At 36.7% G+C, this 17,225-nt stretch overlaps 1 protein-coding gene across 3 annotated transcripts in view; it reads left to right on the top strand.

Moving 5' to 3' along the window:
- The window catches only part of LHFPL3 (LHFPL tetraspan subfamily member 3), a 650,778-nt gene that overhangs the window by 426,915 nt on the left and 206,638 nt on the right, over positions 1-17,225 (top strand). For all 3 annotated transcript variants that reach the window (XM_049783636.1, XM_049783642.1, XM_049783630.1), the window contains exon 2: positions 360-596. In XM_049783636.1, the coding sequence (XP_049639593.1) occupies positions 360-596 (237 nt within the window). The remainder of the gene's footprint in view (positions 1-359; positions 597-17,225) is intronic.

Consider the following 17,225-nt stretch of genomic DNA (forward strand, 5'->3'; position numbering starts at 1 on the left):
TTATCTGACTGTTGTCATAGCTTTTCAAAGCTAGCATTGAATTGTCATTCTGCAGTGTTATGATTCCTTATGACCTATTTACAATGGAAGCCTTCCCAGAAAAAACACACTAGAATTCTTTTTTTCACTGTTGTCTTGTAGATCAGCATACCTTCATGTCTCTTGGAATGTGCAAGCTCACTGCACAGAGCTCCTTTCACTCCACAGTCAACCAGGAAAAAAAAGAATCTGAGTCGGACAATAGTGTGGTTTTCTGTTCTTTACATGTGGAACCAAACAGTGATTTGACATACTGTAGAAATATTTTCCAAATATAAAATTGATGGTAACATCTTTTTTTTTTTTTTGTCTTTCTTAAGCTGCCTGCCTTGTGCTTGGCTGTATGATTTTCCCTGATGGCTGGGATTCAGATGAAGTAAAACGAATGTGTGGAGAAAAGACAGACAAGTACACTCTCGGAGCTTGTTCTGTCCGCTGGGCATACATCCTGGCTATTATTGGGATATTGGATGCCCTGATCCTCTCATTTCTGGCATTTGTTCTTGGTAACCGACAAGACAGCTTGATGGCTGAAGAACTGAAGGCAGAAAACAAAGGTAAGATTGCTTTGCGGAGCTCTTACATTAACACTGCAAGTACAAAATATGATACTCTTCATGTTTTCCCTCAAGTACCTCTGTAAGTATAATTTGCCTCATTTTTTAAATAATGTCTAGTGACTAGACTCTAGTCACATACTGTCCTCTAGTCTCTAGTCAGGAAGTTTACACAGTTAAAATAAACCATTTTACACTAATGAACTCTCTGAGTTCATTATTATTTTAAATACATCATTCCAATTTCCCCTCTCTTTATTAAGTTAGTGACTATGATATATTTATTTTATACATTTATATATTATTTAAAGAGACTGCTTCTTTTTTATAATTTTATTTTAAAAACATGGTTACAAGTGACTTCTACTTCTTCATAAATTCAGCTATTTTGCATGATGAAAACAACACCTGAGAAATCATACAGAAAACTAACTATTAGCACTTTAATAACAATATTCACAATTATCTTTGAATTTGGATTGAATCTCTTAGAGGTTGTGTCACTGGTCCCAAATATTTAAAGTCAGAAATTTCAATAGTTACTTGGTTCAGTTTTAATTATGTTGTCTGAATACTCAGAGATCCTCATCTCTTCTCCAACAGAAACTATCTTCTCCCAAAGCCAGGCAAATAGCTCAAAGATAGGGGATTGGTCCTGCTGACTCCCAGCACCTTTGCATCTGAAAAGCACCTTACTCTCAAGGACCTGAGCACTGAATTTTCAAGTCTTCAGAGTCTGAAGTATCACCAGGAATACTGAGTATCACCAGGAATGCTTAAGAGAAGCCTCCTGGTCATTGCTCGGCAGCCACACACACACACACACACACACACACACACACACACACACACACACGCATGCGTGCACGCGCGCGCGCACACACACACACACACACACATATTCTGAAACACAAAGAAACTAAGATAGGAAATAAGACATTGGTGAGTGATACAGAAGTACTACCCCCAGGTCAATGGAAGTATCTATTCATTATTCAAGATAATTTTTTAATTTTTCTTTTATATTTTAAGCCAATTTTGGGGATAAAACTTTACTGTCTTTGGTTATAAAGTATTTAACTGTTTTATCTTTTGTTTCTGGTAACTGGTACTTAAACTCAGAACCACATAAATGCAAAATATATACTGTATCATTGAACCACATTCTTCATCCCTTGTACTTTTTATTCCTAATTTGAAACTAAATCCATCCTTGAATTATGCAAGTTCGTTTATTTCTAGTTGTAAGCATCAAAAACTCTTCAACTTATTTCTAGTTCTAAGTATTAAAAACTCTTCAGCTTTAACAGGTCTCAAATATAAGCATCTATTAGTATCTACCTTAATGTTACATTTAATGTTGTGACCATTGCTGATTATGCTTATAAACTATGAAATATAAAGATAGGCCAGAGTGATAGCACAGATGGTGGGTGTTTGTCTTGCATATGGCCAACCCAGATTTGATCCCTTGCATCTCAGATGGTCCCCTGAGCTTGCCAGGAGGGATTTCTGAGCACAGTGCCAGAAGTAACCCGAGTGCCACCGGGTGTGACCCAAAAACAAAAGGAAGGAAGGAAGGAAGGAAGGAAGGAAGGAAGGAGGAAGGAAGGAGAAGGAAGGAAGGAAGGAAGGAAGGAGGAAGGAGAGGAGAGGAGGAAGGAAGGAAGAAAGGAAAGGAAGGAAGGAAGGAAGGAAGGAAGGAAGGAAGGAAGGAGGAAGGAAGGAAGGAAGGAAGGAAGGAAGGAAGGAAGGAAGGAAGGAAGGAAGGAAGGAAGGAAGGAAGAGGAAGGAAGGAAGGAAGGAAGGAAGGAAGGAAGGAGGAAGGAAGGAAGGAAGGAAGGAAGGAAGGAAGGAAGGAAGGAAGGAAGGAAGGAGGAAGGAAGGAAGGAAGGAAGGAAGGAAGGAGAAATTGAGGGGTGAAGGAAGGAAGGAAGGAAGGAAGAAGGAAAGGAAGGAAGGAAGGAAGGGGAGGAGGAAGGAAGGAAGAGGAGGAGGGAGGGAGGATGGGAGGGTGATGAAAGGAAGGAAGGAAGGAAGAAGGAAAAAAGAGAGAGAAAGAAAGAAAAGAAAAAGAAAGAAAGAAGAAAAAGAAAGAAAGGAAGAAAGAAAGAAAGAAAGAAGAAGAAAGAAAGAAAGAAAGAAAGAAAGAAAGAAAGAAAGAAAGAAAGAAAGAAGAAAGAAAGAAAGAAAGAAAGAAAGAAAGAAAGAAAGAAAGAAAGGAAGGAAGGAAGGAAGGAAGGAAGGAAGGAAGGAAGGAAGGAAGGAAGGAAGGAAGGAAGAAGGAAGGAAGGAAGGAAGGAAGGAAGGAAGGAAGGAAGGAAGGAAGGAAGGAAGGAAGGAAGAAAGAAAAGAAGAAAGGAAAGAAGATCGAGAAGTTCAGAAGAGTATAATCTATTAACTCTTTGTTTCCCTTATTTATTATAAAATGTTGAAAAACATCAGGTAAGGTTATGCAGGAAGATGGGGGTGGGGTGACAGAAAATACCAATATATGTATTTTTATTGGAAAAAAATTAACTCATTTTTCCAAAATAATTTAGACTAGAGCAATAGTTGTCTAGCCTGGCTGTGTGAGGACCCAGATTCATATAGTGGTCTTGGTGGTCCCCAAGCACTACTTGTCTGTGTACTACCAGGTATTATTATTATAAAAAGTAGCCTACACACTTAAAATGTTCAGAGCAAAGAAGTGCTGACACTTCCTAAAAAGGCAGCTACTTTCCTCTTAGGGTTGCCAGTCCTAAATAAAGTATGAAAAAAAGAGTATATTTTAAATATACTTTAGCAAGCATGTTGCATGTTTCAAGTTTAGATTGTGCTTTCTTCATATTTTGGTGCTCTTGTTGATGGTTTATTGTATATATACAGGTCTCTGTTCAATTTACTTGAGATTTAATAAGATGAATAATTCAGTAGTAGAATGTTTTCTCCCCCATAATAATAAAAAAAATCTTAAAATTCCTTCAATCATATAAAACTATCACTTAAAAATAAATAAATAAAACACTACTTTACCCTTCAAATTCCTACCACCACCCAATAATAGGCCAGAATACTGTATTCACAGTACAGTATTGAAAACCTGTAATTTTCTTGGCATCCTTTAACCAGACATAAAGAGAAAGACATCCAGAAAAAAATGGGGAAAGACAAGACCAGGCTTTTTATTTTTCTTGTTTTTGTTTGAATGTTTGTTTTTTTCTACATGTTAAACTTAATTTAAAAACAGCAAGGGTTATAGATTACATTCTACAGATTTCAAAATTGGTCTTGTCTTCTGGTTGATTTAGTTAAATGTTAATGTTTAGAAACACTTTGCTAAATCTGTTTATGGGAAAGTTGAAAGAGGCCAATTAAAATTTAGATGTAATGTGGTTTTTCTGTTCCATTTTCATGTATCATGTGACTATTTTTATGGTTTTCACCATCTGGTTCTAAATAACTAAAATCAGTAGCAACATATCTGTATTAAATATGATCCACTAAAGTAACAGAAAGAAACGGGCCACACTGATTAAACATCACGGTGTTGCTAAATTTTTATTTTACAATTGGAATTTCTTTTTCTGGGACTCTGAGAAAGTATCAGTTGCTTTGCTATGCAGGCATTTCAGATCCTCACACAATATATATGGTCTGTAAAAAAATCACAACAGGATTTATAAACCTTGTATAAAATGAAATCAACCCTGCATGTTTCTGTGAAATTGAACGAGTTTGACAATTGCTGTACAAAATAACCTTTATCGTTTGGCATTACTTAAACACTTGTTCAGTGTTGAAACTTCCAAAGTTAAATTGTTTGACTGAAGACTAATCAGTAATTTTGTGTGTGAACATAGTTTCACTAAACACTATTTGGGGGGGGGGGGGGCAGCCATACCCAGCAGCACTCGGTGGTCACTCCTGGCTCTGTGCTCAGAAATCGCTCCTGTAAGGCTCAGGGATCCATATGGGAGGTCGGGAATCGAACCTGGGTTCCTCCCACGTTGGCTGGTGCAAGGCAAATGCCTTACCGCTATGCTATTTCTCCAGCCCCTATTTTAATGCCTTTGAAGCATGTTTAATAACCAGGCCAATTATTTTTAAATATATTTTATTTTTGGTTTTTGGGTCACACCCGGCAATGTTCAGGGGTTATTCCTGGCTCTCCAGTCAGGAATTGCCCCCAGCAGGCTCGGGGAACCATATGGGATGCCAGGATTCGAACCAGCAACCTTCTGCATGCAAGGCAAATGCCTTACCGCTGTGCTATCTCTCCAGCCCCCAATAACCAGGCCAATTTTTACCATCAAATTTATCTTCTATATACCTAAAACAGAAATTCTCAAACTATTTTGCCTAATACCCCTTTCAAGAAAAAATATTTACTAAGTTCCTTTTGGAAATCAATCTTCTTTTACAGAACAGACAAAAAAAACACTCACCCTACTGCCAATATTATGGATCATGGTTCCCCTGATAAAACTACCTTTTTTCCTGACATAATTACCAAGTGTCTGTAGGTATCAAGACTTCCTTTGGGTTTCAGAGCAGTGCTTTGAGAAAGCAGAAAATCTAGTTCATTCAATTTTGAAAGAATTTATTTATTTCATAATCTTATCTGGGATTATGGAAGTAAACATACTGTATCTCAAGATACAGCTCATAAAATAAAGCCAGTGTACATGTTCTGATATCTCATACTATATCTTTCACAGTTATCTCCCAGTTTTTTGATGTGCTAGTCATCAACTCCTACAACCAATAATAAGTAGTGGGCGTATTATAGAGAAAATAAAACCAGAAATGTACATATTATGTCCACAGCTGATAAAAGGTGTCCTGAGTGTTCTCATTTCATGAATTCTCTTTTATGGGAAAGAGAGGAATTCTTGCAGTGTGGCCACACACTCCTCATTCACTTGAAAAAGTCACCAAATGGGTTTAAGTTCTCCATGAATCTATATAGCAAGGAATTTCCAAGAGCCTATTCGAAGAGTCATACCATGAAGAAAGAATCATAACCACACACCATAGAAACTCAAAACTACTTGTTATGTAATTCTCACTCACACTCAATCTTTTGTAATGTTATTTTTGTTTTTTAAAATTCTTATCTAAAGAACCATGATTTACAATGTTATTGAAAATTAGGTTTTAGGCATAAAGTATTTCAATGCCAATTCCACCACCAATGTCAACTCTCTCTACCAGTGTTCCCATGCTTTCTCTCGCTTCCCCTAAACCCCCCCCCACCCCCGTTACCTTCAGAGGAACATTTCAAAGTTCTGTGGTTGTTGTAGTTTAGATCTCATGTTTTCAGTGTTGTTAAGTCTGTGTATTGGATAGACAGAGATGCCACTCCCCCACATCACCAGTATCATGAACATCCCTGGCCTGTGTTCTCCATTACTTCTCTTTTCCCCCTTGATTTCTTTCTTGCTCTGTCCTTCCTCTCCCTATACTTTGAGATCAAGGCTGATCTAGGCATTCCCCCCTTTACTACATTACATTTACTTATCTAGATATTCTTTACACCACATAAAAAAATATCATCCTGTAACATAGTTTTCAGATGAGAAGCAGTATAGTGTGTTATTGAGCCATAAATAACTGCTCCATCAAAAGTATTACTCAGAAAGGAGGAACATGGATCAGAGTCTGTCTCTGCAGAACAATGTCTCTTTTCTTAAAATTCTGGTTACTATTTTAATTTTTTATAAATAGAACACTATAAAGCATTTTTCACTCAACTACAATTTTATGCTTAAGAGAATAAATGTAGATTACATAAAATTATACTTTAATTTTTAAGTTACATTTTAAATAAATTAGAATTATTTGCATATGAAATTCTTTGTTTTAGTAATGATAGATTACTTATTACTATCATTTTATAATGATAGATTATTTATTTTTGTTAATTTTTAAAATATCATTTAGAAAATATCCTTATTGGGGTACTGTGATTTACAATACTCTTAATGATAGTTTCATACATCTTACATTTCATCACCAGACTAACTACCAGGTTACCCACATCTTTTTACAAAAGTTTCAAAAGTCCCTTCTGTTTTGCTTACCCCCATAATTCTGCAGACAAATTCTCCAATACATTTTGCCTTTTGCCTCTCATCCTGTGTCTTTAGGTCCCACATATGAAAGAAATCCTTCTGTTAGACCACTCATTATCTCTTATAGTAAGTTTCTAGGGAACATACTGTAGTCGCATTTCTGTGTCCTCCCCTATTGTCCTCCTTCATGTCCTCCTCTAATTACCTAAGTCCCTCCTTTCCCAGGAGTGCAGATAATTTGATAGCAGCCTCAGCTGAAATTGGTCACAAGTTATGAAATGTCAAAATTGTAATAAAGGAACCTTAGCACACTTTCAACAAACAGGAGGCCACAGCTTTGAAGATGTGTTAATTTCAAAGGATTTTTTTTTTTGGTTTTTGGGTCACACCTGCTGATGCTCAAGTGTTAATCCTGCCTATGTGCTCAGAAATAGCTCCTGGCTTGGGGGACCGTATGGGACGCCAGGGGAATCGAACCACAGTCCATCCTAAACTAGTGTGGGCAAGGCAGACACCTTAACTCTAGTACCACCGATCCAGCCCCTCAAAGGGAATTTTAAAAGAGATAATTAATCTTTAAATAAATAGAATCAATACTTAAAGAATTTCATCCAGGTCTCAAAACATTTTGTTCACACAAAACAAAATAATAATCCCACTGGAAAAAGAGAAGTGAAAACTCTTTAAATAGCCAGCTTACATTAGATAGGAGTTAGTGTGTGCAGTGATGCTCCAGATTAGAAGGTCAAATCCAAACTGTGTGCTGTCCCTGGCACTAGGGATAAAAGTGTACAAGCAGGTACTCATTCTTGTTTGCAAGTTCAGAAGCACGATTTCTAAATGAGCCAACAACAGTAGGCATTTAACCTTGATATGCTGCTTAATTGCATATTTTAACACACTGAACTGTGGAGTCATTTTAATTATGTAAAATTAAAGATTCATCCAGATAAAAAGGATTTGAATTGAAAGCTTCATTTTCACTTTCTTTCATTAATTGTAAAAAGATAAATAATTACATTTTCCAGAGTTCTGGTGCCACAAATATCTCTTTCCTTGTCTGACATCACTCATAAAGAGGTCTGTTTCTGCATTTGTGTACATGGTCTTTGGAATTGCTTATCAGAAAATTGGGTCCTCTCATGAGCAGTTTTTTTTGGGGGGTCACACCCTGCGGTGCTCAGGGGTTACTCCTGGCTGTCTGCTCAGAAATAGCTCCTGGCAGGCCCGGGGGACCATATGGGACACCGGGATTCGAACCAACCACCTTTGGTCCTGGATTGGCTGCTTGCAAGGCAAACGCTGCTGTGCTATCTCTCCAGGCCCCTCATGAGCAGTTTTAAAGTCACTTTGTCTTCTAGCACTTAAACTGCAAATGAGAAACCATGATTATCCATCAAGAGGTAATTTCACTTACCGTTTTTATATTAAGTGGTTTAAATTCTTTTTAATGTCATAGTAGAGTTAAAACAAATTCATTGCACTGAAATAGTTGAGAAACCTTTTGGAATTTATATTTAAAGTCCCTATTCTGTGGAGTTGTGGAGTGTTCAACGTGAGCTCAGGGTCCTTGAACCTTTACCTTCATAGTTCCAAAATCCAGCTTCCTCATCAGTAATATTCAGGGTTTCCTCAATGGCATCTGAGATGTTTCCCAGCTCTAAAACATTCAAGATCCAGGGACTTCTGAGGGGAAGGCAGTGTTTGGGGCATTCCTGGCTCTGCTTAGGGCTAACTCCTAACTGTGCTCTGGTATCACTCCTAGTGGTGCTTAGGAGCCAATATGCAGTGCAAAGGATCAAGCCACATCAACCAGTAACAAGGCAAGTGCCTTAATCCCTGTCCTTTCTCTCCAGTCCCTAGAGAAACTTTTAGAGTTGTCCTTCAAAGATTTCCAGGTGCTTAGAGCTCCTGCTCAATGAACTGAATGGACTGTGTCTCTTCCAGGGACTTGATAGCCAAGCAGAAGAACTAGGTGGGGGATAAAAAGATTCAAGAGAAGGAGTTCTAGGGTTTGGGGGGACATCTATCTTTGAAATATACATAACCCAGCCTACTGAATTGTACTGACACAACCCCCTTTACTCACTGCACCAAGAATGGAAGAGTGTGGTTTTGAAATTGGCCTCAGCAATAGGCCATCCTTTCTCCTTGTAACCCCAGACAATGTAGAAACCTCATGGACATTAGGGCTATGGACATACTTACAGTTCAAAGACAAAAAACTTTCTGGTCTCTGGCCAGAGAGATATAGTACAGTGGGTGAGGCACTTGCCTTGCACCCAGTTGTCCCTGGTTCAATCATCAGCAACCCATATGATTCTATGAGCCCTACTATAGTGTAAGACCTGTGCACCACCAGGTGTGGCTTCAAAATAACTTTTGATCTCAAATTCATTGCATAAAACCACAACTTTAACATTTTACTTATCACTAACTATAAATAACACTAAAGCAAAAAAAAAAAAAAAGAGAGAGATTTCTTATTACCTTCATCCTCTCCCAATGTGTTGCTCACTGCCAGTCTTGGGTCAAGATATTGTTTATTGGGTCAAGATATTTACACATAGTATATTATTTATATGTATGGTATATTGTGTATATGTATAATAATATCATACATATTAGTTAATATTTATTTCACTCTTTAAGGTGTGATTTTATTTGCAAATATTGATACCATAGACTCTCATATAAGAGTCTAAATTTTGTTTGAAAACTTTGATATATGTCATAGTTGTTTGGGTTGGGGGTTCTTTTGTTTTTGGCCCACACTCAGTGGTGCTCAATATTTATTCTTGGCAGGCCCAAGGTATAGAGATTGAGCCTGGAATGGAGTAAAGGAATTGAGCCTGGGTTGACCACACCCGAGGCAAGAACCTTACCAGCTGTACAATCTTACCAGCTGTACTATCTTGCTGACCCCTATCCTATGTCATAGTTTTAAGTAAATTATTGGCATGTTTTTAAGAAAGTCTCCAATTTTTTGTGATTGGTATCTGAAATTTCATGTATTGAAAAGGTAGTTTAAATAAATATTTTTATTAAGGCAATTTGATTTATTGTTGCCACATTAAAAATGAAAGTTGCACAATATAATTTGGAATTATTGTAACTATTATAGCAAAAAATGTTTAGTGGAATATGTCAATGTGATGTTCTATATCATTTGGCTAATACAATTTATTCACAAACAAAAACTTTCTGGTCTCAACTCCAACAATTCCTAGTCATATGACTGTGTGCATTAGCATCTCAGTACTCTGTGTTTATCTTACTTAAAGTAGGAAGAACAATCATGCCCAGCTGTGCCTATTTCATAGGACTGGCAAAGTCTAGGGAAAGCATGTGTGAGAAAACAATTTATAATCAATATATATGTAGGTTTCATTTGTTGCTAATCTTGTTTCTTTGTAACATTTATTTTACATTTGATTCTGTGAGATCGTTATCCTGTTTTCACACATCAGAAACAGGGGTCCAGAATAGTTAAATATTTGTTTAAATGCTCACAGCAAAGAAGGAATGGATCTAGGACTCAAGCACAAATCATTTTACTCAAAATTTCAAATACTGTGTATTATACAACATGATATAATCAATGTTTGATAGATGTGGTTTCTGTTGCTATCAGTCAGTCCCTTTCAAGTAGAATTTGATCTTATTTTCATGTGGTAGTTCTTAGACTTTTGATCAAAAATTTAATACACTAGAGAATGGAGAATAGCCTTTCCAATGGAATCACTTACATGACTATGTAACTTTAGGGGGAAAAAACCTAGCAAGGTAAGCTTATGAAGCCCAAGGGGAAAAAAGTGTCTTCAAGTGCTTTGAATTAAAATTTTAATAAGGCCAGGGTATTTTGACTGTTCCCCATTGGGATTTCTGTTGAACAAAGTCATTGTGGTCAAAGGACTTCAAAATATACCTGTAAAAACTGCATATATCCTCAGATTCTTCCATAAGGACACAGATTAAAATAGAGCTTAGGGGTTCTCATAAAGAAGTTTTATGTAGTTGCTGCAGTTAATTTATCTTGTTCCACTATTTCTTAAACTTATCCACTAAGGTTTCCTCCTCCAGCATTTTACAGACATTGTCATAGAAAGACCACTCAAGTTGCTAAATTGCTAAATTTCATAATCAAACAATATCGACCAATCAGCCATCTTTTCACAGTTGGCTCCTGGTCCCTTCTTGAACAATTTTTTTAATTGACTTTTTGTCGTTGAGTATGCCTGTCTTTTCTCTTTCTCTTCAGTCTTTTTGCTTATACCTCCCTGTTATTCTACTCTTCCATCTGCACTATCTTCTTTGCTATCTTTTATCTTTGCTTTCAATAATGTCCGTTCCCCAATGGCTATTGAGTTTTGCCCTATATCCCCACCTCCAAAATGAATTCTAATCTTTACTATGTCTTTGTTATTCTTTTTGACTATATAGCTATATCACAAATTTAATATTTCTAAACCTGAGATTCTAATACTTACCACAAAGCCCTCTCCTCCAGTGCTCTTCCCCTTCTCAAAAAATAACAGCTCTCTTTCCAACTTCTTTGGCCCAAACCTGAGTCATTCTGAAAGCCAGGGAGATTGCTTAAAGAACTGGAGCTTCTTACATATCCCCTGCATACTTCTGGGCGTGATCCCAAAAGAAAAAAATAACTACAATACTTAAATCATTCTATACTCTTCTTCATCTCAAAGCACATCTAACTCATTCAAAAAACTTATCAGCTTTACCTTCAAAATATATGTGGAATCTGCCCATTTTGCTGTCATTCAGTCTAGGCCATCCTCTTCTTTCCCTGACATCTCCTGCCTAGTGTTACTGGTTCCACCTTGACACTCTTTCAACCCAATATTTTTTATTGAAATCATTGTGATTTACAAAGTCCTTCATAGTTAGATTTCATATATACAATCCCACTGCTAGTGTCAACCTCTCTCCACCAATGTTTCCAGAGTAGTCTAGACTGCCACTCTTTACCCCCTACCCTGCCAGTACAAGAGACCCATTTAAAGTTTAGAATGCTAGAGTTTGGGTCTCTTGGTTTGATTGTTGTTGACTTTGGCTAGGATATTTAGTTTTGTCTTTTTTTTATCTCCATCAATGTACCTGAGACCACTTGGTCATTGGCCTCCCATCCTCTCAACCCAATCTTAGGAGAATAGCCAGCATGATCCTATTTGATCAATTAGATCGTATTATTAATCAGCTCAAGATCCTCCACAAAGAGTGGTGAGTGCAGTTAGAGAAATTACTATACTAACAACTATCATGACAATGTTGATGAGTGAGAGAAGAATGCCTGTCTCGAATACAGGCAGGGGTGGGGGAGGAGTGAGATGGGGGACATTGGTGGTGGGAATGTTGCACTGGTGAATGGGGGGGTGTTCTGTTTACAACAATCATGTTTGTAATCATGGTGCTTAAAGATATTATTTAAAAAAATAAAAAAGACCCTCTGGCACAATAGCCTCACTCAGAGTAAAAACAACTCCTTTACCATTATTTACAAGACCATGCATATCTGTTTCCTTCTTTGTCACTCTGACTTCCACTCTATTTGGCCCTTTATTTCCTCTGTTCTGAGCACATTGACTTTCTTCATGTTCCGCAAACACACCAGCAAAGATTCCTTTCAGACACTTTGCATTTGCAAGTACTTTTCTTCAAAGTTCCACAGCTCATACCATTACTTTCCAAGTTCTATTCAAAGGTCACATTATTATGAAGATATTCCATAGCCTATGTAATCTAAAATGTGACATACACATATATTTTATTGAACTCACTATAAATTTATCTCTTTTCTTTTCAGCTTTGGTCACACCAAGATGTACTAAGGGCTTACTCATGGCTGAAAAGTTAGGGATCCTCTTTCCCTTCTTTTCTTCTCAGAAAACTTCCACAAGAGCTGCTGAGCATATATGTGACTGGCTTAGTGGAATCATGCTTGCCTTGAATGTGAGAGGTCTGGGTTTGATTCCTAGCATGGCATGTTCCACAAGCATTGCTAGGAGCAACATCCAGAATTTAAAAAAAAAAAAAAAAAAGAACAAAAACACTTCCCAATGATAGGGATTAGCCCTCAAAGTTGGTGTCTTCCCTCAGACTTACCCCATATATGTACTTTTGATCTGAAGTAATTTAAAACTCTGAGGACAAAGGCAGTGCTATCTTTGAATAGCTGTCACATGTTCTATCATTAACTACTCCAATAGTGAAAATAATTTTGACATTTTCAATGATCTTTTCAATTTAAGAGATGAGGACTAATTATTTTATTCCTGAGGAAAGACCTCTGGATAAATACCAAACCAGTTAGATAAAAGTGGGAAAGGAAATAGTTATTTTAAAAAAAATTATACAAGAATCATGGAATCTAATATTTAACTCTTCTAGCAAAGCTTCAAGATTTTAGCACAATTTAAATGATGCATTATATGACTGAAGAACTAATACAGTGGGCAACATATTTGCCTTCTACATGGCCAACTCAGGTTCAATCTCCTTAACGCCATAGTCCCCTGGACCCCTCCAAAAGTTATCCCTAAACACAGAGCCAGAATTAAGGCCTGAGTATTGCCAGATGTTACCCAACAAACAAAAGAAATTTTAAAACATAAAAATTAAAATGAATTCTTATAGGTTATATTAAAATATATTAGCTTTAAAGGACGATGGAAATGATCCATATGGTTAAGGCCCTGAGTTTTATTTCTGGAACTTCATGCTACCACTCCATGGCACCCAGTACTTCTGAGAAGTGGAGGCCAAGTTTATAGATTATATATCTAAGGTATGGATATATATTAATAGTTAGGGCTGGAGTGTTAATACAGTGGGATAATACACACCTTGTGCATGATTGATCTTGCTTTGATCCCATACATCTCTTATGACCACATAAGCACAACCAGGACTCCTGAGTGAAGAACTAGAGGCAACCCCTGAACATTGCAGGGTGTAAGACAAAAACAAACAAAACATAACAATAAAGTTACTGATCTATGGATTGTTCTTTCTTTTACGAGATTGAATTATATCTTTGTTCCCCAAACGTTGCTAGGAGTAACCCCAGAATTAAAAATAAAAACCCTTCCAGTGGTAGGAATTAGCCTATTAGGTTTTGGTAGTCACTTCAGTAGTTAATTCAAATTAATTAATGATAAATTATTCCTTCTTAATTTTGCTGGGTCTATTTTAATTTTTAATATAGGCTGATGTGGTAAAGAAAATTTCCTTTTCTTTAATTTGGACATTGTAAAATTACAAATGTATTTATGATTGGATTTCAGGTATACAACGTTCCAACACTAGTCTCTTCATCCCCATTGATGCCCTTCAACCTGTGGCAAATTTGCTTTTAATTTTGAAAAATTGATTACTTCTTGTACTTTTATTTACATAATTATATTTCTATACCATAAATATGACTCTAAAATATTTTATTTCCCCATAAATATGGCAGTTTGTTTCCTTTTCTCTATATCTAATTTCCCAACAATGGACCTCTCTGTTTCTCTCTATCCATCATAGAATCTCGAGTTCTTTTCCATGTGTCATCTGGAAAGAATAACAGATTTAAATGGAGTATCTGTGTATGTATTAGTCTATTCTCTTTGGGCCTCAGCCTCCCTACTCAAATTGTTTTTTGTTTTGGCAGAGCTAATGTTTGTATTTTCAGTACAGGTTAAGTGATCTCATTGTGAAACCCAATAATACAATGAAAATCTAGCCTGTTACTTTACTTGCAAGAAAGAAACCACTGTTCTTAATATCTAGCAGAGTAGAAAACAACACTGCAAAATAAAATACCACTGAGATAAATAAATGCTGACATTTATTGCAAAATGTGCATTATCTCCATCAGTGCCTAACAAAACACACCACCCTCAAATTTTATTCTTACCATAAGTTTCTTGAGAACAAGAACTGAATGTTATTTAGGTTATCTTCAGTACTCCTGGAATATAGAAATTATTTAATAATTTGAGCACTAATTAAATAATAAAGAATTAATTTACCCATTTAACCTTCATCTAGTATATGGCAGCAGTGCGCAACTTCTTAATTTATTATTATTAACTTATTTATTTAAGCACCATGGTTACAAAAATTTACTTGGGTTTCAGTCATAGAATGTACACCAACCTTCATGAGTGTGATATTCCCATATCCATCCATGTATAGGTATATTTTATTATTTCATTTTTTTCTAACATCTGATTAGTATTCCATTGTGTAAATGTACCATAGTTTCTTTTTTTCTTTTTTTTTTTTTTTTTTGGTTTTTGGGCCACACCTGTTTGATGCTCAGGGGTTACTCCTGGCTATGCGCTCAGAAGTCGCTCCTGGCTTGGGGGGACCATATGGGACGCCGGGAGATCAAACCGCGGTCCGTCCTATGCTAGCGCTTGCAAGGCAGACACCTTACCTCTAGTGCCACCTTCCCGGCCCCGTACCATAGTTTCTTTAGCCACTCATATGCTGTTGAGAATCTGGGTTGGTTTCAGATTCTGGCTATTGTAAATGGTGCTGTGATGAACATAGGGGTGCAGAGAGCATTATTGTGTTGTGTTTTTGTCTTCCTAGCATATATCCCTATGAGTGGGATTGCTGGATCATATGAGAGCTCAATTACTAGTTTTATGATGAATATCCATATTTTTATCTAGAAAGGCTAGACTACATAGCTTTCCCACCAGCAGTGAATGAGAGTTCCTTTCTCTCCACATCCACGCTAGCAGTGGTTGTTCTTGTTCTTTGTGGTGTATGCCAATCTCTGTGGCATGATATAATACCTCATTGTTCTTTTGATTTGCATCTACCTAATGATTAAAGAAAGATATGGAACATTTTATGTGCTTTTTGGCCGTCTGCATTTTTTTCCTTGAGAAAGTGTCTATTCATTTCTTCTCCCCATTTTTGATGGGGTTATATTTTTTTTCTTCTTAAATTCTTAGATATTAGCACCTTATCAGATATATTTTGGTGAATAGTTTTTCTTATACCATGGGTAATATTTGTGTCCTAGTCCCTGTTTCCTTTAAGGTGCAGAGCATCTCAGTTTAATGTAGTCCCAATTGTTTTTCTTTGTGTCCATTTGCTTGGCCAGTGGTATTTCCTTCTTAAAGATGCTTTTAGCCTCAATGTCATGGTAGTGTTGTGCCTATATTTTCTTCTATATACTTTATAGTTCAGTTCTGGATATCAAGTGTTTAATGCATTTTGATTTGACCTTTGTGCATTGTGTTAAAGAGGTCTAAGTCTGTTTGTTTGTTTGTTTTGCATGTGGCTAACCAGTTGTCTCAACACCACTTGTTGCTCCATTTTACATTTCTTGCCCCTTTATCAAATATTTATTGATGGTATATTTAGGGGTCATTCTCTGAATAGACTCAAGTCTATTCCATTGATATGAGGGTCTGTCTTTATTCCAATCCCATTATGGGGAGTTGGGGGGGGTATTTGGGTTTGTTTTGGTTTTTGGTTTGTTTTTTTTTGGGGGGGGTTGTTTGTTTTTGTTTCTTTGTTTTTGTTTTGTTTTGTTTTTGGATCACACCCGACAGCGCTCAGGGGTTACTCTTGGCTCTATGCTCAGAAATCACTCCTGGCAGGCTCAGGGGATCATATGGGATGCCAGGATTCAAACCACCATCCTTCTGCATGCAAGGAAAATGCCTTACCTCCATGCTATCTCTCTGGCCCCACCATGCTGTTTTAATGACTATTGCTTTGTGGTACAATTTAAAGTTGTAGAAAGTGAAGCCTCCCATAATTCCTTTTCTTAAAGGTTGCTTTAGAAATTCATGGGCATTTACTGTTCCAAATTCATTTCAGGAGTGTTTGATCCACTTCTTGAAGAATGTGTTGACTATCCTTAGAGGTATTGCATTAAATCTATACAATGCTTTGAGGATATTGTCGTTTTAAATACTTATGTTGATCCTCCCAATTCATGAGTAAGGTATGTTTCCATTTCCTTATGTCCTCTTATTTCTTGAAGCAGTGTTTTATGATTTTCTTTGTATAGGTCCTTCACCTTTGAAGTTGACACCAAGGTATTTGAGTTTCTGCTGTACTATTGTGAATAGAAATGTTTTTAAATGTCGATTTTTCTCTATCATTATTTGTGTATAAGGCGGCCATTGATTTTTGCTTGTTAGTTTTTTAGCTTGCCACTTTTCTATATGAATCTATTGTTTCTAGAAGCTTTTTGGTAGAGTCTTTAGGGTTTTCTAAATATAGTATCATGTGAGAGCCTGATTTCTTCCTTTCCTATCTGGATGCCCCTGTTATCTTTTTCTTGCCTAATTGCTATGGCAAGTACTTCCAGTACTGTGTTGAATAGAAATGATGAGAAAGTCCTATGTATGCCAGAGAATTTGTATCAAATTTTCTGGGGATGGAGAGCTTACTAAGTCATTCTCTTTTATTTCTACCTTCAGAGCTAGTATATTCTTTTTGAGTTTTAGTCTGGTTGACCTACCAATGTGTGACAGAGCAATGCTGAATCTCCTACTATTACTGTGCTGCTTTCTTCAAATCTGTCAGCAATTAT

This window comes from Suncus etruscus, chromosome 1 (genome assembly GCF_024139225.1).
Source record: "Suncus etruscus isolate mSunEtr1 chromosome 1, mSunEtr1.pri.cur, whole genome shotgun sequence".
NCBI classification, from domain to species: Eukaryota; Metazoa; Chordata; class Mammalia; order Eulipotyphla; family Soricidae; genus Suncus; species Suncus etruscus.